This window comes from Onychomys torridus, chromosome 5 (assembly GCF_903995425.1).
Source record: "Onychomys torridus chromosome 5, mOncTor1.1, whole genome shotgun sequence".
NCBI lineage: Eukaryota > Metazoa > Chordata > Mammalia > Rodentia > Cricetidae > Onychomys > Onychomys torridus.
The window spans coordinates 34,418,274-34,443,191 of NC_050447.1; the positions used below are offsets into that span (position 1 = coordinate 34,418,274).

Here is a 24,918-nt window from a genome sequence, read left to right on the forward strand (position 1 = left end):
AATTTAAAGGGACAAAGTTTGCTGGGAAAACAGCTTTTCCCAGTCTACATGTGGCCCTTTACAAGCTTCCATCTCTCAGAAATAGCATTGATTTGTACCCCAGCACTCTTTTAAGTTTCCCTGTTCTTTAAACAAAGCTGCTAAAAATAATAGGGAGAGTTTATGCGTGTGTGTGTGTGTGTGTGTGTGTGTGTGTGTGTGTGTACCTCATGTGATATAGAGCCCTCTCTGGCCTGGAATTTACTGTATATACAAGGCTGGGCTTGAACTTGTGTGAGGCAATCCTCCCGTCTGTCTCCTAAGTACTCGAGTTACAGGCATTTGCCACCATGTCCAACCATGTGATTATTACATTTACTTTTTGTGTGTTGTATGAATGTGTACGTGTTCATGGGTATATATCAGCATGTCTGCGCATGCACATGCAGAGGCCAGAGGTCAATGTTGGCTGTTTTCCAGAGAGCCAGAGTCTTTCACTAGCTGGGGCTCATGGAGTTGGGTAGACTAGCTGGTCAGTGAGTCCTGGGGATACTTCTGTCTCTGCTCCTGAGCACTAGGGTTATAAGCACCATGTGGCTATGCCCAGCTTTTGTGTGGTGCTAGGGATCAAATTCAGATGCTCGTGTTCTCACAGCAAGTGACTGAGTCGACTCCCCAGACTCCCCAGCACCAACTCCCTGTCTCCCTTGAAGATGATTGCTGTATAGCCCAGGTTAACCTGGGACTTGCTGTGTAGACCAGGCTGGCCTAAACGTTAAGTGATTTTCCTGATTCTGCCTTGGTGCTACTGGGATTACAGATATGAGCCATAACCCCCTCCCCTTAAAGATAGAGTTTCTTAACTATAGCCCTAGCTGGCCTCAAACTCACAGCAATCCTCTTGCCTTGGTCTCCTGAATGCTGGGGTTTGGGGCTGTGAGCTATCATGAGCATATCCTTTGAGCATTTCTTGACTTGGAGAGAATAGAACAGCCATATAGCTTCATAGTCTGGAAGGGATGAACCACAGTGAGCTCTTTTGTTTCTAATCTAGGTTTTAGGTTAATTTCCCTTTTCTTTCAGCTCCTAGGATTTAGTCCAGCACAGGCCCCACCATTGAGCTCAGGGCCTCGTCCTTCAGACTGGTTTTCAGTTTTCCTATTTGGTAATAGTTAACTGTTAATCAGCCTTCGGCAGCAGGCCAGTTACCGTACAGATCACACTAGATACATCAGGGGGCTCAGAGGCAGCCAGAAGCTAGGAAGGAAAGGGGTCAGGAAATGGGTGAACCCCCTGGCTTTGGGCTGTTTCTCAGTCTGAGAAGGTGCTGGAACTCACCGTTAGCCACTTTCAGCCACCGTAGTTCCATTGCCAGGTTCAGGACAGCCTTGGACTAGAACTGTGTGCCTTTGAAGAGAGTGTTGTGTAAGATAAACTCCGAGTCCTGTGGAAGGTTGGTGTTGTGGGTTGTCTCACCGTGTCCTTGTCCCTAGGTGTGTGTGGTGGCTAACGAGCCTCTCCCCGTGTTGCTGGACGCCCTGCTGCCGCCCCTCCGGGTGCTCTTTTCTCTCTACTGTTTTACCAAGCAGAGTGTGTCTCACATAAGGTAGGCAAACAGTTTATTTGCTTATAATTAGAGTCCCGTTTGTTTGTAAACAGTGAACTTTGAATTGGCACACGATTTTCTTTCTAAGGCAGAAAGGTGTTTGGGGATTCTCTCGCTCAGTTATACAGAAAAGAACAAGGTTTTTGCAGGTTGAGGGGAATTGGATGTAGTTTTTGGATGATTTTCTGTAGCCTGTCCTATAGAATTTTGATTTGGGGCAGGCTAAGGATGTAGCTCAGTGGTAGAGGACGTGCCTGGTATGCATGAGACCCTTGGATGTGATCCTTAGCATTATAGAGAAAAAAGAGAAAGCAAAAAAAAAAAAAAAATGTAATCTGATACACAACAATAGTACTTCACTGGGTTACTGTGAAGACAGAATGTGCACTGGAGTCCTTGGCACGGTCCCTGGCAAATAGTGGAGAAAGATACTCAACCCTGTAGTTACGATTAAAGGCATGTGTAACCATGTCCAGCCTAAGAATAAGAATCTTAAAAAAAACCTCTAGCACTGTTCCATTCTCATCAAAGACTGAGAAGGAAGGTGCGTGTATCAGTTCCAGCCTCTTCTAGTCACTGACACAGGAATCATCAATCTCTTGCTGATATGCTGTTATTTCTTGGTCACCAGCTGTTGATACCCTGAGAAGAATTTGTTTTTCAATGCAAGCTTTCATTCACAGTGTCTCAGCACAGGTAGAGCACACTTGAAGGAAGAGAAAGAAAAGTCACATGGTGCTCCTGTGGCTACCAGAGGTGCTTCTAGAACCAAGGGTTAGGCTGTCCCTGGGTGACTTCCAGGGCATTTGCACTCTGAAATTCTGTGTCAGCAGCCAGTGACGGGGCAGCATTTGGGAATCTGACAGTCCTTCTTTTTCCGAGTAGCTTGTTAGCTGCCTGGAGTACGATGACAGGCTTATTCATTCATAACTGCTTTTTCTGCCAGGTCACTTTGCCAAGAGATCTTGTTATGGATTCTGGTGAAGCTGGAAAGGACGAAGGCAATTGCCAGCTTGAAAGGATTTTCGGGGTTGGACAGAACGGTGCCCTCCCTCCATCCTCAGTGTCAGTTTAGAGCTGCCATGCACGGTGGCATTGTGATTACCGTCAACGAGGCCATTAGGTGAGCTCACCACCCTCTGCTGTCAGGCCTGATAGGATTGATGTATTGCACTGTTCTGGAGTCGACCGCTAGGGGGCACTGATGGAAAGGAAACCAGAAACAGGCAGCCAAGCAGCTTCTATGTATAATCTTTAAAGAAACCAGAGCCTTAAATGATCCTTCGGGTGTTATTCCAAGATGCCAGCTAATAGTAGGTGCGGTTTACTGGAGCCTCTCAGCTCCACATCACAGCAGGCCCAGTTACTGCTTAGTGTTTGCCAGAGAATCAGAGCAAAGGGCAGCACATGTTCACCCTTAACACCAGAGCAATCCAGTTCTGTTTCTGATTGAAAAAGCACAATGGATTTGTATGCCCTTGCTGTCTTTTTTTTTTAAATTAAAAATTATTTATGTATTTATTTTATATGTATGGTGTTTTGTCTGCATGGATATTTGCATGCATGCCTGGTGCAGCAAAGAGTGTCCAATCCCCTAGAACTGGAGTTACAGATGGTTATGAGCCACTGTGTGGATACTGGGATTCAAACCCAGGACTTCTGGAAGAGCTCTTACCTGCTGAGCCATCCCTCTTGCCCCCTCCCCAGCCTTACTCAAGGGAAACTGTCTGATTTCTGAAATTGGTAATTTTATAATGAGGTTTGTTTCTCATAAGAATGGGTTAGAAAGTACTTGATAGGCTGGGCAGTGATGGTGCATGTCTTTAATCCCAGCACTCGGAAGGCAGAGGAAGGTGGATCTGGGTTCGAGGACAGCCTGGTTTACAGAGTTAGTTCCAGGACAGACAGGGCTACACAGAGAAACTCTATCTGGAAACAAACAAACAAACAAAACCAACCAATGAAACAAACAGTGCTTAATACATATTAGTAGAGTGGACAGTTTATTTCTCCACCTCACCAGTATTTTATTTCTGTGGCACTGGAGATTGACGTGCATCCTGGCACCTGAGCTGTGCTCCCAGCCCTGCAAGTCTGTATTTTACATACTCCTACTTTCTGATCATCTGTGGAGAGTGCTGTGTTCTCAACCTAAGCTTCTGCTGGCTGTCCACATGTAGTATGTCACTGGCCCAGCTGCTCCCTTCCGGTCGCATCCAAAGTGTTGCTGTTTGTGGAAGTGCTTAAATTTAGCTTCATATTCATGATTAACTTGGTGAAAATGTAAAACATACACTGAATATGACAGATGAGGGAAATCGCAAAAACATAATATTAAAGTAGAATTATTAGAACAGATGGAAACTTCCTGGGAATTGTTGAATATTAGCAGGTCTATTAGCTGAGCCCATTGAGTATTTGAGTTTTTTTTATTTTTTATTTTTTTGACCCAAGATCTTAACCATTGGTAGATTTTTGTTCTTTTTTAAAAAAATATATTTATTTGTTAAAATTTTTTCCATTTTACATACCAACCCCAGTTCCCCAAGAGTTTTAAACTAGCCAGGCAGTGGTGGCGCACGCCTTTAATCCCAGCACTTGGGAGGCAGAGCCAGGCAGATCTCTGTGAGTTTGAGGCCAGCCTGGTCTACAGAGTGAGTTCCAGGACAGACTCCAAAGCTACACAGAGAAACCCTGTCTCGGAAAAAAAAAAAAAAAAAAAAAAAAACAAAAGAAAAAAAAAGAGTTTTAAAGTATTTGTCATGTTTAATTAGTAACGTATGTATGAAAAAAACCTTAGTTCTCATTGAAACTATTATTTTACTTCCTGATGAGAATATAGTTAGTAACCAGTGATTAAATGAATCTCCATCCATTGCCAGAAGCAACCACTCCTTAAAATCTGGGTGTCTGCTCTGGTTATGGGTACAGCCCTTTTGGCATTGTAACACACACACACACAAATGTTACATGAACACCTGGGTTAAAAAAAAAAAAAAGGCCCATAGACACTTAAAACAATGGAAGTTTCCAAAAGATTGAAAACTGTGTGTGTGTGTGTGTGGGGTATGGTGTGGTGTGTGTGTGTGGTGTGTGTGTGTGTGTGTGTGTGTGTGTGTAGTATGGTGTGTGTGTGTAGTATGGTATGTGTGTGTGTAGTATGGTGTGTGTGGTGTGTGTGGTGTATGTGTGTTATGGTGTGTGTGTGTGTGTGTGTGTGGTGTGTGTGGTATGGTGTGTGTGTGTGGTGTGTGTGGTATGGTGTGTGTGTGTGTGTGTGTGGTGTATGTGTGTTATGGTGTGGGGTGTGTGTGGTGTGTGTGTGTGTGTGTGTGTGTGTGGTGTGTGTGTGTGTGGTATGGTGTGTGTGTGATGGTGTATGTGTGTTATGGTGTGGGGTGTGTGGGGTGTGGTGTATGTGTGTGGTGTGTGGTGTATGTGTGTGGTGTATGTGTGTGTTATGGTGTGTGTGTGTGTTATGGTGTGTGGTGTATGTGTGGTGTATGTGTGTGTTATGGTGTGTGGTGTGTGGTGTGGTGTGTGTGTGTGTGTTGTGGTGTGTGTGTGTGGTGTATGTGTGGTGTATGTGTGTTATGGTGTGTGGTGTGAGGTGTGGTGTGTGTTATGGTGTGTGGTGTGAGGTGTGGTGTGTGTTATGGTGTGTGGTGTGTGTGGTGTGTGTGGTGTATGTGTGTCGTGTATGTGTGTGTTATGGTGTGTGGTGTGTGTGTGTGGTGTGTGTGTTATGGTGTGTGGTGTGTGTGTGTGTTATGGTGTGTGGTGTGGTGTGGTCATTTGTTCTAAAAGCCTTGCTGGCTCTCCTAGGGCAGGGCAGGCAGCTCCGTGTGTCTTACCACTTTCCTTTCACTTTGCCCTTCGCCCAGCAGAAGCTTCCTGCAAGAAGTTGTTTTAAAGAAATTTTAAGCCAGGCATGGTGGTACACAGCTTTAATCCTGGCACTCAGGAGGCAGAGGCAGGCGGATCTCTGTGAGTGCAAGGCCAGTCTGGTCTGCAGCGTGAGTTCCATGCCTGGACTACATAGTGAGACCCTGTCTCAAAATAAACAAACACAACTCTATATGAGCATTTAGATATGATCTGGGGAGCTAGATTTTTTACTTTGTTTTTTTTTTTTTGTTTGTTTTTGAGACAGGGTTTCTCTGTGTTGCCCTGTCTATCCTAGAACTTCCAATGTAGACCAGGCTGGCCTCAAACTCATGGAGATCCTCCTGCCTCTGCCACCTGCATGCTGGAATTAAAGGTGTGTGCCACCACTGCTGGGCTTATAGTTCTTTATTGTGGCTGTTTGTTCAGTTACTATATTTTAGGCTAGTCTAGAACTTACTATGTAGCCCAGGCTGGCCTCAAACTTGAAACAATCGTCCTGCATCATCCCAAGTTGTGATTATAGGGATGAGTCACCACATCCAGCATCAGTGATCCTCTTTTTTTTTTTTTTTCAGACGCTCCTGACATTTTTTGTTTTAATTTTTCAATGATAATCCTGAAAGCCACTTCCTTCAGGAATCGTTTCCTCTTTGAGAAAGAAATGATCATACAGGGTGTAGTAGCTTAGCTTCTAATAATAAACACTTTGCATTCCTCCTTCAGCAAGGAAAACATTCTCAAGGTCTATCTAAAGATTATCTACATGGAAATAGTGTTACGTGAGAAGGTTATTATGAGGTTTCAGCCTCCTGACTTGACAGAGTAGTTAGAAGCATTTGTGCTCAGGCCCCAACCCGAGTTGATGCCTGGATCCCACAAGGTGTCTGGAAAGAATGCCTGAGAATTGTCCTCTGACTTCCACGTGCAGCTTTATGCCAATGCACATGTGCCCCTGTAGTCCCACACACAAAATAAAAGCAACTTTAAAAAAGAAAATTATGGAGGTTTCAAGGGAAAAATGCTGTGTTGGGTGACACTGACATGAATGTTCTTACCCACTGTTGCAGTGATGATGAAGATGAAGCCCTGTACCAGAAGGTGTCTTCGGAGCAGAGCCAGATGGAGCATCTTGGGGACTTGCTGTCCCACTGCCAGCAGTGTGGTTTGGCAGGAGACTTCTTCATCTTTTGTTTGAAGGTAGGAGCTCACAGTCACATCTCTTCATTCTGGGGCAGCTCCAAGAAAGCCTTTGACTTTTTAAGGCACTCATAATTTTAGGTCCTAAAATTTAGCTTCCAGTTTGGGGCAAATGAACAGAAGACTAAGAGCAATTCAGTTCCCGATAGCATTGGAGTGGTCAAGAGAGGGACGCATCAGTGGGACCTATGATGATGCGCTCTGACTCCTTTGCTGGGGGATTTGCACTGAAGTGTTAGACGTGAACAAAGCAGCCCTGTTGATGTAGGAAAGAGTTCATCTTCGCTCGTGTTGACAGTAAGAAGCCTTTTGAAGTTAATAGCAGGTTTTACAGCCGCAGAGTAATCCCTTATCCTTCTGACGGTTGTGCTGTCAGGTCTTTGGCAGGGAGACAGCCCTTCTGCCTCCCTAGTTCACTCTGTAGCCACTGGAAACCTTTCCGGTTCTTGCTGAGTGCCCTTGTGTTTCCTTTGGCCCTCATCTCCAGAAGTAACTTGCACCCCATAGCATTAGCTCCGCCTGATGTCTGCTGGAGACCTCCAGCTTTGTTTGTCCCACGTTCTCAAGTCTGTCCTAAGAGAGCATCTGTGGAGTTTAACATTGGGTGGTGGCTGGAAATTCGAAGCTGATTGTTTCTCGAACTTGGAATAGGGATAATTCTTTTTTTTAAGCTTTCTCCATGTTCATTCTCCTCCCCATCCCAGCCGCACACTGATATTCAAAGGGGAGATGCTCTTATTTGTGCACTTTGTTTCCAGCTGTTCTTTGGTTGAAAGCACTGGCTGCTCTTCCAGAGAACCTGGGTTCAGTTCCCAGCACCCACATGGTGGCTCACAGCCTTCTGGAATCCAAAGCCTCCTTCTGACCTCTATAGGTACCACACACACACAAAGTGTACATACATACACACAGGCAGAACACTCATACACTCATAAAAGAAAAATAAATGAATTTTTTCTTTTAATGATCTAAACCAGCCAAGTGTGGTGGTACATGTCTGTAACAGCAGCACTTTGGAAGCAGAGACAGGAGGAGGATTTTGAATTTCAGGCTAGCACAGGTTACATAATGAGATTGTTTCCAAAAACAGAGCAAAGTGCCATCACCACTACCAACTCAAAGAGTTTTATTCTAAACCCCAGGTTGATTTGTTTATTCATTTGTTTGTTTGTTTTTTGAAGGGTCTCATGTAGCCCAGGCTGGCTGATCTTTCTGCCTCTACTTCCTGAGTGCTAGGATTACAGGCATGTGTTCTAGGGAGTTCTGGGGATGGAACCTAAGGGTTTGTGCATGCTAGGTAAGTACTCTGCCAGCTAAACTCTATCCAGCCAACACAAGCTTCTTCAGATGAGGTCACATAAGTGAATGTGGGTCACAAAACATCTGTCAACACTGAAAGGTTTCTGACCACAAAATATCCAAAAGTTAATTGAAAATCAGGTGGGGAATGAGCTCAGGGCATTTCTGACAGCTCTTGGGCCACACAGTGTCACTGAGGCCTTGGTTCTGAACACTGGGCAAATGCCCTTTACACAGTGCAGGCCATTGTACCACCCAGTGCCAACAAGCCCAGCCTGAGACATCTCCACTCTGATTTGAGGTTGTCATATAGTATCAACTACAATGCTTTCTGCTTTTATAGAAACAGTGGTTTAACTGTGGAAAACAAAGAGTTTTAATATTTTTCCAACCACCATTCCTCAGCAGGTAAATATTAAATTAGTTTATCTTTTAATTTTATTTTGTTAGAATTCTTGATTTTAAAAAGTATTGGTTGAGGGACTGGAGAGAAGCTCAGAGGTTAGCAGCCCTTGCTACTCTCCCTGAGGACTTGAATTTGGTTCTCAGCACCCATGTCAGGCTGCTCCAGCTGCTCAGGTGCCACAGACCTAACACCACCTTGGATATCTGCATTCACATGAACAAACCCACACACAGACACATACATAATAATGATTTTTTTAATTGCTGACTGGGCAATGAATTTTGGCCTTGGATTAGGTCAGAATTTTGACTAAGTTCTGAAATGGCCCTCAACTGATTATCCAATTTTCTGTTACATAGTTAAGCAAACTTGAGTTCTCTGTATTGATGTTTATAAAGTCAAAATGTGGCCCAGTGGTGGCGCACACCTTTAATCTCAGCTCTTGGGAGGCAGAGGCAGGTGGGTCTCAGTGAGTTCAAGGCCAGCCTGGTCTACAAAGCAAGTTCCAGGACAGCCAGGACTGTTACACAGAGAAACTGTCTCGAAAAAAAAAAAAAAAAAAATCAAAATATTGAACTACCCTGAGAAACATTGAAGATGCTGTATATCCTGCAGTATCAAATATTCAAGATTGAATTCTTCGTGTAAAATTAATCAAGCAAACCCATCTCATTAGTATGCAAATTAGTTCACTTTTTAATTAATTAATTTTAAGATTTATTTATTTAGCTGGGAGGTGGCACACGCCTTTAATCCCAGCACTCGGGAGACAGAACCAGGTGGATCTCTGTGAGTTCGAGGTCAGCCTGGGCTACCAAGTGGGTTCCAGAAAAGGCGCAAAGCTACACAGAGAAACCCTGTCTTGAAAAACAAACAAAAAAAAGATTTATTTATTTAGTATACAGAAGAGGGTGCCAGATCTCATTACAGATGGTTGTGAGCCACCATGTGGTTGCTGGGAATTGAACTCAGGACCTCTGGAAGAACAGCCAATGCTCTTAACCTCTAAGCCATCTCTTCAGCCCTAGTTTATCTTTAATAAATGGTAAAAGCGTATGTATGCCAAAGAATTGTCTTAAAGTAAATTTCTTTATAATTTATTACCACCATTTGCTTGACTAGTATACTTGTTTTATGTACAACCATACATGGAATTGTATTAAAATTTCTCAGGGAAAAGAGATTGTGAGTGGAAATGTTTGGGAAGCCCTGCTTGAAACCAGGGAAACTTCACCTTGGCAAAATCGACATTTGGCCTAGATAAGTGTTCTTTGGTGTGGCTGTCTTGTTCCTTGTAGGATTTTTAGGAGCATCTGTGACCTCTCCCCACTAAATGCCTGTGTTAACCCCCAATCATGACATTGATGGCCTGCAGTCATTTCCAAACGTCCCCCAGGGAGGAAAATTGCCGAGCGCAGTTGAACACCATTACTCTCGGCTGTCAGCTACTTCAGCAAAGCACTAATTGTCAGGGAACTTAAGGGTTTCCTTCTGTGGAAATTCACAACGGAGAAGGACAGTTGAAAGCTTCCCAAGCCCATAGTTCACCACAAATAGAGTTGACTTCTGACTTACGTGAGAGAAAGCCATCGAATGGCCTCTGACTTCAGCTGTCCTCTCACCTGAGGATCAGTTCAAGGAAGGGTAGTGAGAGCAATTGTGACAGCGTTGTAAAAACTTGTCAAGTCCTGTTTCCACACTCATTATTTGTTTGTGTGTGTTTTAGTATGTGTGTGCAGGTATGTTAACTGTGCATGTGTGGAGGTCTGAGGACACCTTTCATGAGTTGGTTTTCTCTCTCAGACCAGTGCTGTGTGTGTGTGTGTAAGTTCATACATATGGTATCACAACATGCATATTACTCTACAACTTAGGTTATCTTTTCTTTTTTTCTCAGTACTGGGAATTGAACCCAGGGCTTGTATATACTAGACAAGAACTCGATCATGAAGTTATACCCCTAGCTCTTTTTACTTTTTAATTTTAACAACTCTCACTGAGTTGTTAGGGTGGTCTTGAACTCACTCTGTAGCCTTGGTGGGCCTCAAACCTTCTATCTTTTTCCCACAGCCTCCCGAGTAGCTGAGATTACAGGAGTCTGTAACAAATACAGATTACTTCCTTGGATGTGAATTTCTATATGTTTGCCAAGTCCTTAGTGCCACTGGCCTTTTCTTCACATTCTTTCATCCCCTGCTTCCAGGAGCTGTCTCATCTGGTAGTGGAAAACGAAGCAGAGGTCAGACCCAGGCCCTCGTGTTCTCCAAGCCTGTTGGAATTAGAGCAACACCAGGCTCTTCTCATAGAAGACCAAGAGCGGAAGCTGCTGGTTCTTCATGTGCTGGCTGTTCTGTGTGAGAGAATGTCTGAGCAGATATTTACACACATCACTCAGGTTAGTAGCTGTATGTCACGTTCTGGATCCAGCCTGCTGATATATTGGTTTCTTTACATTTTTTTCAAAAAAATAAATGATGCTTAGCCAGGCATGGTGGTGCACACCTTTAATCCCAGCACTCGGAGGCAGAGGCAGGCATTGTCTACAGAGTGAGTTCCAGGCCAGCCATGGCTATACGCTGAGACTCTGTCTCAAAAATAGTTGTTTGGAGTGCCATTTGGTGGCACCCTTTCCATGTTTCTTGGAATTCTGCTTAAACATGATGGCTATTAATTAAGCTCACACCAGGCCAGCTGAATCTGACTCTTTCATACTACACCATATGCTTGACAAGCCCCTCATGTGAGTCTCACATACATAAAACTTCTAGAACTGCTTTATATATTTGTGACATTCAACTTTGAGTGCAAATAAAATCAACTAGCGTTTGAAAAATATACTGCTACCTGGCTCCCTTTTAGAGGTTTTGATTTAATGTGCCCAAATGAGAGCCTGAAAGTCTTTCTTTTTTTAAGGTTTCTCATGGGCTAATGGTTGTAAATGAAGGGCTGGAGTGATGGCACAGAGCAGTGGTTCTCAACCTTCCTAATGCTGTGACCCTTTTATACAGTTCCCCTTGTTCTGCTGACCCCCAACCATAGATTTACTTTTGTTGCTACTCCCTAACTGTAGTTTTGCTACTGTTATTAATCATAATGTAAATGTCTGTGTTTTCTGATGGTCTTAGGTGACCCCTGTGAAAGGGTCAGTTGACCCGTGCTGTGCCTCCCTCTCCCCAAAGGGGTTGCAACCCACAGGTTGAGAACCACTGGTTTAGAGGGTGAGGACACTTGCAGTACAAACACAGGAACTTGGTTTGGACACCCAGCACCCATGTAAAAAGCTGGGTGTGGTCACACATGTGTCTATAACCCCAGTTCTGTGCAGGGAAGAGACAGGAGGATTGCTGGGGCTTGCTGACCACCAGCATAGGTTCAGGCTCAGTGAAAGACTGCATCAAATGAATAGGGTAGAGAGGGACGGAACAGGACACCTGACATCCTCCTCTGGCTCCCTCATACACACAGGCACATGTACTTACACACATATGTGTGCATGTGCCACACACACACACATATGCACACACATGCACACACACAAGTTGAGAATGACTGGAATTCAAATTTGGAAAAAAGTGTTAGTCTTGGTGTGGTTACACACACCTGTAACCCAGCACTCAGGAGGTAGAGGCAGGCAGATCTCTGAATTCGAGGGCAGCCTGGGCTACAGAACAGGTTCCAGGAGAGCCAGGGCTACACAGGGAAACCCCCACATCAAAAAAACAAACAAACAACAACAAAACAACCAACCAACTCAACAAACAACAAACAATATGTTAATAAGATCACTTTAACTTTTCTACATCCTCAGATTCAGTTTCTCTCCAGCGTCCTGTGCGATTTTAAGATACTCTGAAAACAGTGGTGTCAGGGTAGTGTTCCTGTGGGTTAGTCTGAATCTTATTGACGGAGACGTTATTTTCACTACCTTTTTTCTTTTTTAAGTAAGAGGTAAAAGTAATAATGCCTAGGCAATGCAGGAGCCATATTTTACCCCTTAACCAGAATTCGCTGTACCTGGCTAGTGACAGTCACTTGTGAGACGGTATGATTGTCACACTAAATCCGACCTCCAGCTCTTTGTGTGGCTGTCATTGTCGTCTGCCCTCCCTGTTGCTAAGCAGCATTTCGCTGGAGCTCCCACTGAGAACGTTAGCTGCTGCCTGTCAGCTCTGACTTAGCTTGCCTGTCTAATGGGAATTGTGTTCCTGATTTGTGTCCAAGCCCCTCACTCCTTCAGTTCACTGACCCCGTGTTACTCAGCAGGGTGATTTGTTCCTCTAGTGTATCGGTTCCTGAAGACTTCCCCATCCAGGTCTGTTTGTGTCTTAGGGTGCTGGGTGGAGGGGGGTCTAAAAGCTGACTGGACTTCATCTTTTGTCCCTCCTCCTTCACTCCTAATTAAGGGGCGGCAGAGTTGGACTGGACAAAAGATGAGGTGGTCCATTAACTCACCCTTCGCACAGGTTAGTTCAAATGTTCCAGAACAAAAAGAACCACCAGGAAGTACCAAACTGTCCTTTGTAAGTTCACTGCTAGTGATGAGATTGGGATATTATTTTGAAGCACACATATGCCACAGTCACATGTGTGCACACACAAAGAAAATAAGATATAAATGGTTTGGTTGATATTATTAGGAATGAAGATTTTTGGTATATGAAAAACATATAAAAACCAAAGAACTAGCATAAGAGCCCTATACTCTTGAATTTCAGTTGGAAATATTAGAATGAATGCATGAATAATGTTTTTGTTTTTAAAAAATGAGTGTTTCCTAGTGTGGTCCACGGTCAGTGTCAGGGACAGTGGCAGTCAGCAGCAGTAGGTGCCCTAGATCCAGAGGGAGTCTATAAATACCGTTCATTTTCTACTCGTAAGTGCTCAGAACTCTCTGGGGTAAAGGTTGATTTGAGGTCTAGGGTGGAGATTGTACATTATAAACTTCCAGGCAGTTTTATGTGTCCAGGCACAAGGAAGCTGTCTGAATTTGATGGAGCTGTGGCAGCAGCAGTCAGAAGCCACCTTGAAGGCACTCTTGCCGCCACACACAGCACAACCACAGTATTCAGAGGTCAGTGGCATCGAAGACAGAAAATGCTTTTTAAAAGCTCACAGGATTCTTTAGAGATTGTTAGGGCATTTGGTCTGCATTTTGTAAATTGATAATCAAAGGGAATGGAGAAAGCACTTGTCTTGCCTTTCCTATAGTAATTAGATGCCAGCTCAATCAGATAAGCAAGAAAGGGACATTTTTCTCCATAGGAGAATCACAGGGCTGGCAATGCGGATACTGACTGGTAGACTACTTACCCTGTAGGATGATCACAGCCAGAACCATTACAAAAGAACTAGAAATTACATTTGGCAAACCTTTATGAAATCATAGATTTAGGTAATGATTGCCATTGTCTGCCAAAATGGCTAGAAGGACTGTGAATGGAAAACTTTATATGTGTTAGGCCCAAAATACCCAGTGAAACTTACTGCCTCCCCCATATTATAAAAATTTTCAAGTTTGAAATAATTTTTAGTAATTCTATTTATTTTGTTTTTTTTCTTTTTAAAGAATTTATTTTTACTACTTTTTAAGTGTGTGTACATATGTACCTGAGCACAGGTGCCTTCAGAAGACAGAGGAGTTAGATTCCCTAGATCTGGAGTTACAGGCAATTGTAAGTCAACTGACTTGAATGCTGGAAACCAAACTTGGGTCTTCTGGAAGATCAGCAGGTATTCTTCACTACTGAGACATCTCTCTAGCCCTTGGTGGTTTTGGTTGTTGTTGTTGTTCTTTTGTTTGTTTGTTGATTTTGGTTTTTTGAGACAGAGTTTCTCTGCATAGCCTTAGCTGTCTTGGAACCAGGTCTGTCGACCAGGCTGGCCTCTAACTCATAGAGATCCACCTGCCTCTGCCTCCTGAGTGCTGGGATTAAAGGTGTGTGCCTCCACCAATTGGTTTTGGTTTCTGAGGCAATGTCTCATTAAGCATCCCTGGCTGACCTGTAACTTGCTATATAGACCAGGCCAGCCTAGAACTCACTTTTGCCTCTACCTCCCCATTGCTGGGATTACATTTGTGTACTGCCACACCTGGATTTTGTGTATGTATGTGTATAAAACATAATAATTGTAATACTAATGGGAAATATTTATTTATTGAAAGAATTTTGTAGTGAATACCTTGTACCCACTTCCTACATAGATATCGCCATTAGAATTTTATTATACTTCATTGCATCTTTATTCACGATTTAATTCCTTTGCATCTTATTTTTCATGTACATCTCAGGGTTAATGCAGATAGTGGTGGGTGCTTAGGGACTGTACTAAATATTTTGGCATGGACAGATGGGTCTTATGTCACCACTGATGGACAAACAGGTGTTGTGTGCCACCACAGGCAGTGCAGTAGGAAGTATGAGCTCTTGGGAAAGATTCTGACCTTAGCACAGAACCTTGAACCTATATCTAATTAAGGAAATGCAGACGCTAGCATACTATGTTAAAGCAAGGCCACAAGGAAGCAATCTGCCAGATCCAGAATGTGAAAATCTACAGTGCATGTGGTTCTGTTTCCTCATCAAATAAATGTTATTTAAAAAAAAAAAAAAAGGTGTGGTAGAACATGCCTCTAATTCCAACACTCGGTAGGCAGAGGTAGGCAGATCTCAGTGAGTTCAAAGCCTGCTTGGACTACATAGTGAGTTCCAAGACAGCCAGATCTACATAGTGAGACCCTGACTCAAAAAAACCAAAATAAATAAACACATGAAGGAACCAGTACTGGGTTTAAATAAACAACTGGGGGAGTGGAGTGCTTACCATGTGAGCACGAGGTGGCAGCATCTGTAATCCGGCACTGGTGGGGTTGGAAGAGGTGGCAGAGACAAGCAGATCTCTGGCTCTTGCTAGCCAGCTAGTCTGCCAACGGAGATGCTGTATCTCATAAAATCGAAAGCAATAGAGGAAAATACCTAAAGTCCTTCTCTGCCCTTAGCCTGGCTGCAGACAAACGCATACACACATAAATTTAAAAAATCATAGGCAAATTGTGGCTAGGCATGGTGGCATACACTTAGGAGGAAGGGGCAGGTGTATCTCTGAGTTTGAGGCCATCCTGATATACATAGAGAATTTAGAGAGTTACAGGCCAGCCAGGGCTATAAAGTGAGATCCTGTCCCAAAAAGAAAGGAATTATATGAAAAATTTTTGTAATAGTTGTGGACCAGGCTTTAGGAGTTACTAAAGAGTTGAGTATAGAGGCTGGAGAGATGGCTCAGAGGTTAAGAGCACTGACTGCTCTTCCAGAGGTCCTGAGTTCAATTCCTAGCAACCACATGGTGGCTCACAACCATCTATAACGAGATCTGGTGCCCCCTTCTGGCCTGCAGTCATACATGCTGTATACATAATAAATAAATTGTTAAAAAGAGTTGAATATAATAATAGCATTGTAGTAATATTAAAACCAAATGTCCTTACCTATTATAAATGCATATGGAAGTACTTACAAATGAGAGAGTAAATATCAGTAGAGTGTATTAGGCATAATATCTGTGTTATAGTATGTGGAGAAATGAGGCATGCAATGGGTCTGTCTACTATTGGGGTCCTCCACCAACTTTCAAGTTCTTTCAGCCCATGATTATGTATTGAGCTATGTGCCATCTAACTCTTCTAGGTACTAAGGACACAATGCTAAACAAAACAGACATGTATCTGCACTCATGGAGCTGACATTCACATGTGGGGAAATAATAAATAAGAAAGCAAAGAGTGGAGCTGGAGAGATGGTTCATCAGTTGAGAGCAAAGGCTGCTCTTCCAGAGGACCAGGGTTCAAGTCCAGTACCCACATGGTCTGTAACTCCAGTTCCAGGGGAACCGACACCCTCATACAGACGTACATGCAGACAAACCACCAATGCACATGAAATAAAAAAAATAAATAAATCATTACATTAAAAAAAAAGAAAGCAAAGTACGTCATATGGTGATAATTTCATTCTGACATGTGTCAGATGGTGAGCATTTCTGTAGAAAAATAGAACGAGGAAAAGGGCTGATAAGTATGTGGCCATGGAGAGCCACAGTGAGGAGATTACTTCTGAGTGAAGACCTATAGCCAGGGAAGCTGGGAGCTATTGGGATGTACATCTGTATATGTATATGCCCCCAGTGTATCAGGACCAGCAAGGAGCCCAGTGCCAGTGCAGGGCAGTGAGCAAGCTTCTTAGTCTGCCCTTTCAGAAACCTCATCCTTTGCACACTACTGAGCTGGATCACTATAATCAGCAGAGTAGAAATCGTTCTCCATGGTGGTTTTTTAATGTTAATTTTGTGTGTGTGACCTAAGTAACACAGCCTTATTACAGAAACAGAACACAGAGTGCCTAATATAAAGACAGGGTATTGATTAACCTGCTCTCCCTGGAAACCGTAGACAGACATCAGCAGAGCAGGTGTGTGCGTGTAGGGATGATAGTAGAGAAAGGATAATCGTAAAAATCGGAAGTTACAAAAACAGGTTGTTAGCAACCTGAGAAACTGAGAATATCAGCATGGAGAGAAGTTAAGAAGCAGACATTGAATCTCAACAGAGCTGTTGAGATATTTTTAAACAGAAAAGCAGCCTGGCGTGGTGGGGCGTGCCCATAATCCCAGCACAGAGACCAAAGCAGGAAGATTGCCACATGTTCTAGGCCAGCCTGGGCTACATAATGACACTGTCTCAAGAAAAGAAGGAAGGAGGAAGGAATGGAGAGAGAGAGAGAGAGAGAGAGAGAGAGAGAGAGAGAGAGAGAGAGAGACTGACTCTCTTCGAAGCAGACAAATAACCAAAGGAGCAAAGAAAAGAGGGAAACAGTGCAAGTCACTTCTGCAGAAGCCTGGGAATAACAGAAGCACTAGCTATGATTTGAAGATGGGCCTGAATGCAGAGCACAACGTGGTGTTAGGGCTATCTGAGATTCTGGGGAACCTTTGATTCTTTTCTGCAACTTCATATATCCCCCAATGAAAGAATAGAGGCTTTTTTATTTAATTTTTTTATTTGTTATGTGATACACATGTATAAGGTAGAAGACCTTGTGGAGGTCAGAGGATAGCTTTGTGGAGTTGGTTCTCTCCTCTCATTCATCTATCTATCTATCTATCTATCTATCTATCATCTATCCTTCCTTCCTTCCTTCTTCCTTTCTGTCTTTCTTTCTGTCTTCCTTTCTGTCTTCCTTTCTTTTTCTTTCTTTCTTTCTTTCTTTCTTTCTTTCTTTCTTTCTTTCTTTCTTTCTTTCTTTCTTTCTTTCTTTCTTTTTTTTTTTTTTTTGAGACAGTAGTTTCTCTGTGTAGCCCTGGCTGTCCAGGAACTCACTCTGTAGACCAGACTGGGCTCAAGCTCAGAGATCCGCCTGCCTCTGCCTCCCGAGTGCTGGGATTAAAGGCGTGTGCCACCACACTTGGCTTTTCTTTCAACTTGGGTTCCAGTGATCAGACTCAGTTGACTAGCTTGTACAACAAGTACTTCTCTACCTGCTGTCCCATCTCACCAGCCTAGAGGTTTACTCTTACTAAATGTTGAAGTCAGGGGACTCTGTCTGAAAAGCAGGAGACTTATTCTCATGGATGTGTTCTATCTCATCTCTCCCCACCTGACTGTGGTTCTACTGAGTCAACTGCTTATAATTACTTTACTCTTTAATAATAACATTAGGTATTTGCTGTTTACCAGGCTCCATTCTGAACACATGACAGGTATTAGCTCATTTAATCCTCTTAGTGATCCTATGGAGATGTGTAAGTTGCTGACGAAGTGCTGACAGAGTGGAAGGGGTTGGAGGCTGACTATTGATGTCGTGCATTTCAGCAGGCTGCTGTGAGATGCTGAACTCAAGGACTCTAACTTGGGTGGTGGTAAATTGAAAACTCTCCTATGTCCTAAGAGGCTTCAGTCATTGTGGACCTCTTCCTGGGTTGGCAGCCCCATCACAATCACAGCAGGGTAAGCTGCTGTCAAAAGTGGTGCTCCAGGAAGGCAGTCTGGTTGGACACTAAAGGAATCCTAGCACTTAGGAGGAGGATCAGAAGTTCAAGCTCATCCTTGGCTACATAGTTCAAGCCACCCTGGGCTATATCAGACCCTATCTCAATGTCCTCACCATAAAAAAAAGAAAGTTTAGGAGAAAGGTTTTTTTGTTGATGACATACATGAATACCTGGGCATTACTTCATAGTTAACAGTTCCCAGGTTCTTTAATAATTTTTTTATTCTTTTTATGCAATGTATTTTGATCTTATCCATCTACTGCTCCCTTCTTCTAACTCCCCCAGTGCCCCGTGACCTTGTGTCTCTCTCATTTTCATGTTCTTAGTCGTTTGTTTTGTTTTTACATGCATACAAACAGAAAGCTTCTTTCCTAAGAATAGGATTATATTTGTTTTCCAGCCTTTTTATTTTATTGTTTGTTTGTTTGTTTGTTTGTTTGTTTTCAAGACAGGGTTTCTGTGTGTACCCCTTGGGTGTCCTGGAACTTGCTCTATAGACCAGGCTGGCCTTTAACTCAGAGATCTCCCTGCCTCTGCCTCCCAAATGCTGGGATTAAAGGTGTGCACCACTTTGCCTGGCTGCCAGCCTTTTTAAAACAGTACATAATGGGTCGGGTGAGATGGCTCAGTACATAAAGGTGCTTGCCACCAAATCTCACAACCTGAGTTCAGTCCCTGGAACCCATTTGGTAGAAGGAAAGAACAGATTCCTACAAATTGTTCTGACCTCCACACACATGTGGTATGTGTGTGTGCATCACATAAGAATAAATGTAATGTTTTTAACATTAAAAATATGTTAGAAAGGAGCTTAGGAAAAGCTAGCTCCAGCAATTAAATAATTCTTGTGCTAACATAGAAGCTAAATAAAAACAGGGCACACTTTAAAAACTTTTTGGGAGGCACAACTAGGTGGCCCAAAATGGTATATAAATCAGTAACATCCCAGGGTTAGAGAGGGAGGTGGAAATTGCCAGCATTGTTTCTGTGCATGGAACATTTCAATAGCCTCTCCAGTTTCCTGCCTTGTCCCAGAAGACAAGTGTTAACAGGCCATTCTCCCAGCTTTACGCTTGCAGTGAGGATTCTAGCATAGCATGTGATTTGTCTAGAGAGTTAAACATGCAACCTTGCACAGTGTTTAGAGGCTTATTACAGACTATCTCACCCTTCCCATTTACAAAATGATATCTCCCCTTTGAGCCATTAATCCTGAATATACACGTGTGCATGAGTACGTGCGTGAATATGTGTCTGCTGTTGTTTGTTCAAAGGTGTTTGTACTTAAGATGATTATACCAGGCTCAGTTCAAATGATGCTGACCAAAGTAATTCTATTTAAAGATTATTGATAGCCTACACTATTATATAAAATCTGTGTATGAACTATCTTAAGTCTATAGAAACATTGAAACTTAGAATATGACTCTGAATCATTTATAGATTGACTGGAGATACTGGCTTATAAATAAAATTGGGTATCTTCTTCCATATTCATTGCTTACTAAAATTCAGACTGTCAGATGTGGAACAGAGAAATCTCCAAGGAGGAAACCTCCTTCAGGGTAACATTTTAAATGGTCAGAAAGTAATATTTATATTTATGTATGTATTTGATCAAATACATATACATACATATACATACACACATATCAAATGTGTATACACACTATATATATATATGTATTGTGTGTGCATACCTGTGTGCCTGTGTAGGTCAGATGGTGACCTTGGGCATTGATTTTTCTCTCCCTTTCCAACTTGATTTTGAGGCAAGATCTCTCTCGCTTTTGCTGCTGGGCTGTATACTCCAGGCAAGCTGACCTGTAAGGTTCCAGAAGCCTTTCAGGTGGAACTCATTCACTCTGTGATATTCCTCCTGTCTCTGCCTCCCATGTAGGAGTGCTGGGGTTACAGACACATGCTACCATCTCCAGCTTTTACAGTGGGTTCCAAGTATCTGAACACAATCATCAGGCTTGCATGGCAAGTGATTTTACTCACCTAGTCATTTCCCTGGCCCAGAATTTTCTTCTTATTTGTTTGTTTGTTTATTATTTACTTTTTGGGTTTTCAAGACAGTTTCTCTGTGTAACAGCCCTGGCTGTCCTGGAACTCACTCTGTAGAGCAGGCTGGCCCCAAACTCACAGAGATCCACTTGCCTCTGCCTCCTGAGTGCTGGTTTAAAGATGTGCACCACCATTGCCCAACAAATATATTTTATGAGATTTTATTTTTTATGTATATGTTTGTTTGCCTGAATGTACATATGTGTACCATGTGTAAAGTCTCCACAGAGGCTCGAAGGACAGCATTTGAGCCCCTGGGACTAGAGTTACAGACAGTTGTTAGCTGCCATGAGGGTGCTGGGAATTGAACCTGGGTTCTCTGGAAGAGCAGCAAGTGTTCTTAACCACTGAGCCATCTCTGCAGCCCCCAGAATTTGTTTTTTAGAATACTTTTAAGTTCACAACAAGGTAGCAAGATTTTGCATATACAGAGGTTTTTTTCATGTATCTCCTATGCCCACATGTCCCTAGCCTCCCTGTTACTACCACGGAGCAATACCTTTGTGACTTCTTTATCTCTTTGTGTGTGTGTGTGTGTGTGTGTGTGTGTGTGTGTGTGTGTGTACATGCATGTGTCTCCTGGGGACTTAACCCTTCTACCTGCTAGATGGGCAGTCTCTATCCCTGAGCTACATTCCAGGGCTCCTTTGTTGTAATTGATGACTCTGCACCAACACATCATTACCACTCAGAGTCTATAGCTTACATCAGGGTTCACTCTGGATGTTGTGCAGTTAATAGGTTAAACATGTCTACCATTCAGGTATCCTAGGACTAGATTCACTATTGTGCCTGTCCTCCGTACTCTGTCTAGTCATCTTTTTCTCACTTGTGTCCTTTCAGTGGGCTTCTTCACTTTGTAGTATTTCTTCTTACTAATATTTCTCCATGTCTTTTCATGGCTTAATAGGTCACTTATAGTTCTGACTGATCTCCTATTGTCTTTTTTAAAAAGATTTATTTATTTATTATGTATACAGAAGAGGGCGCCAGATCTCATTACAGATGGTTGTGAGCCACCATGTGGGTGCTGCGGATTGAACTCAGGACCTCTGGAAGAGCAGCTGGTGCTCTTAACCTCTGAGCCATCTCTCCAGCCCATGATCTCCTATTGTCTTGACAAATCAGTTTATTTATCCACTTACCTTATAAAGGACATCTTGGTCATCACCAAGCTCTGAGAATCATGATTAGAGCAGCTATAAACAACCATCTGTAGGTTTTTCCGTGACCATAAGTTTCAACCCCTTTGGGTAAATATCAAATGCAATGGCTGGCTGGGACAAGGGAGAATTCTTTACTTTATAAGAAATGGGTTCTTGGGACTGGGTTTATAGCTCAGTGGTAGAGCCCTTGACTAGTATGAATTAAGCAAGACCCTAGGATTGCTTGCCAGTTCTGAATTAGAATAAGAAAGACAAGAATAACAAAACCCTGTAATCCCATCACGTAGGAGGTAGAGGAAGTAGGAGAATCAGTCATTCATGGCCACGCTCAGCTGTGTATTCAGTTGGAGGCTAGTTTGGGCTGTATGAGACCCCCATCTCAAAAGACAACTGGAGTGCTTGCCTTACCACGCAGGAAGCCCTGAGTTTGATTTCCTAACACCACATAAATTGGGCATGGTAACACATACCTATCATCCCAACCCTTGGGAATTGAAAGCAGGAAGAGCAGAAGTCCAAGACCATCCTTAACGACATGCAAGTTCAAGGCCCACCTGGGCTATATGAGTATATAAGACTCTGTCTCCAAAAAAAAAAAAAAAAAAAGACTTGATACTATGCATGTAAAATACTTAGAAGCTTCTTCTGCATTGCTAAGCTCCTGAAGGTTCTGGGTGGAGTAGAGAACACAATATCCTCATGCATTGTCCTCTCCAACTTGTCACTGTAGCTGTAGCTTTCAAAACGTCCTATATAAACTGACGATTGTAAAACAAAGCAGAAACGCGTCGAGCACCACTCTTGCTGTGCAGTAATAGCCATTATGTTCTCGTGATGCTGAAGGTGATGTAGACCTAAGACATATGGCTTTACGTTTGTTTCTGACCCCTTCACTGACGCTCATTTCCTTCTGTGGTAGGTAGTGGACTTTGTAGCAGCGACACTGCAGAGAGCATGTGCAAGCCTGGCCCATGGGGCAGAGAGCACCGTGGAGTCCCAGACACTGAGCATGTCCATGGGCCTGGTGGCTGTCATGCTAGGAGGAGCTGTTCAGGTGAGTTGTAGATATGAGCGAAACTTGAATTTTGAGTAGGGAAGAAGACCTGCCTTCCTTCCGTCTCTTCGTGGAAAAAAAAGAATGATATTATAGTCAGGAGAACCAGGATGGCCAAGTTGGTATATTAATGAGAATCACCCCTAACACAGATGACAAGCACGCCACTTCACACAACCTGCCGGAACGTCACTGTGGAAAAGACAGGGCTCTTCCCTACAAAGAACAAGCTTGTTTTGGAAACCTTGAGCATAGTGTTTTGTGCCTGAGGCAGACATTCAGTTCTCTGGCTCTCACTCTCCAAAGAGTTGGTGGGAAATCCTTAGCAACCCCTTGGCTGCTCAGATGGCATCCGTTTTGCAGAGTTCCACTTTAGTTCAGGATCTGCCGTTTAGCCCATACAGTGCAGTACACTTAAGCCTGCTCCCAGTCACTTTTAAGAGTTTTGTTTTGTTTTTGTTGGAGGCAGAGTCTCATGTAGCCCAGGCTGGACTTGAATTCAATATGACATTGATGATATTCCTTCCTACGTCCCAACACTGGGATTACAGGTGTGCGCCACCATGGCCAGTTTAGCTTATGTGATTTTTTATATAATTAACTTGTGGTTTTTAAGATCTATTTCTATTTTTAAGTTATGTGTATGTCTATGTGTATGTGAGTGCAGGTGTCTGCTGAGGCTAGAAGATGGTGTCAGATCCTCTGGAGATGGATTTGCAGACAACTGTGAGCTGTCTGATGTGGGTCCTGAGAACCAAGCACGGGTCCTTTGTAAGAGCAGTCCACTGAGCCATCCCTCCAGCCCCCCTTGTTTATTTTTTAATGTATTCATTCAACTGTTATTGATTGCATATTTGCTACAGGATAGATACTGAGCTAAAGATCTGGGAATATAACAATGGACAAGACAGACATGGCTTATACCTCATACCACAGTCCAGGGAGGGAGGCATACCTAGAATGACTATTTTTAAAATGTGATTAGAATTGAGTGGAATGCCTCAAAAGAAGAGGGTGGAGGTTTGCGGGGAACCATGAGAACATAACATCTAAGCTAGGCTGAGAGGCCTTCAGTGAGCCAAGGTAAGTTCACTAAGACTTGAAGTAGAAATGGGTGTTTACGTGTGGCCTGTATAGAGCAGATGGAAGAAACCCTCTCAGCTAAGGGAACTTGTGACAAAGACTCAGAACCAGAGAAGAGCTTGGTTTTCTTGAGCTCTGATGGAAGCCAGTGTGCTGAGTTGTAGAGCCCTGGAGACAGCGCTGGCGAAGGAAAGGATAGGCAGAGCTAGATTATGCTTGTGGGTGTGACTGGTTAACTGGGTGACACATAGAGTTAGGAGACCACAGGAGAGCAGCAGTCTCAGAGCAGGTATTACGGAATCAAACTCAACACCCATGAGCAAGGAGCCCTTGGGAGATGCATTTTGAGTTTGAGCATTCAAATCTGATTTGATTCCTGATATATTGGGATTTGCCTCTCTCTAGACTTTTAATTTTTCCCACTGTGGTTCTGGAGATCAAACCCAGGGCCTTTCACTTCCCCGTGTTATATCTCCATGTTCTAACAAGCATATTCAGCCAGCAGCCTGTGTCCCAGACTACCGCATTATATCTCAGTGTCAAAAGGTGAGACACTCTTGCCTGTTCTTAAGGAGAAAAATTTTTATCTGGGCTAGTTGTCAATGTGAATCCCATTTCTCCCTGGATTTCTTTAGTATTCTTAATTTTATATTTCACATGTCATTTGAGAAAATAAGTTTTTGGCTAAGGTTCAGAGCCATATTAGATGTAACAAGGAAGGGTTCACAGATGGAAGAGCTTAAGTTGGATTGTTACTGGATTTAATTAGCTTAGTTGACTTTTGTTTTTCTGATTGAATATTAATTTGGATAGTTTCTATAAATTGAAAGCATGGATTATGTGTCTGTGTTGTATCTTCTTATTTAGTACTTACTTCAGCAGACAGTATAATAAATCACAGAACTCTCCCATCTCGCCTCCAGAAGCCTGTTGTTGGAGGCTGGCTATATTCACTGGCAGGCCTGACGTGCTGTACCTGCACAGCCCTTGCCCGTCACTGCCCTCCTGTGGGCCACTCTGACTCATCACTGTGTCCTGGGCTCCCTTGACTGTGCAGTTGAAGGGAACAAAAGCACATCACCCTCTTTACTTCTGCCCGAGATTTGTTAATTTTTGTTTGTTTGTTTCC

At 43.1% G+C, this 24,918-nt stretch overlaps 1 protein-coding gene across 1 annotated transcript in view; it reads left to right on the forward strand.

The window, feature by feature from the left end:
• Positions 1-24,918, forward strand: part of Tango6 (transport and golgi organization 6 homolog) — a 167,819-nt gene that overhangs the window by 30,874 nt on the left and 112,027 nt on the right. Inside the window, exons 8-12 of the mRNA XM_036188684.1 lie at positions 1,473-1,585; positions 2,532-2,708; positions 6,541-6,670; positions 10,579-10,770; positions 22,572-22,706. Coding sequence (XP_036044577.1) covers positions 1,473-1,585; positions 2,532-2,708; positions 6,541-6,670; positions 10,579-10,770; positions 22,572-22,706 — 747 coding nt within the window. The remainder of the gene's footprint in view (positions 1-1,472; positions 1,586-2,531; positions 2,709-6,540; positions 6,671-10,578; positions 10,771-22,571; positions 22,707-24,918) is intronic.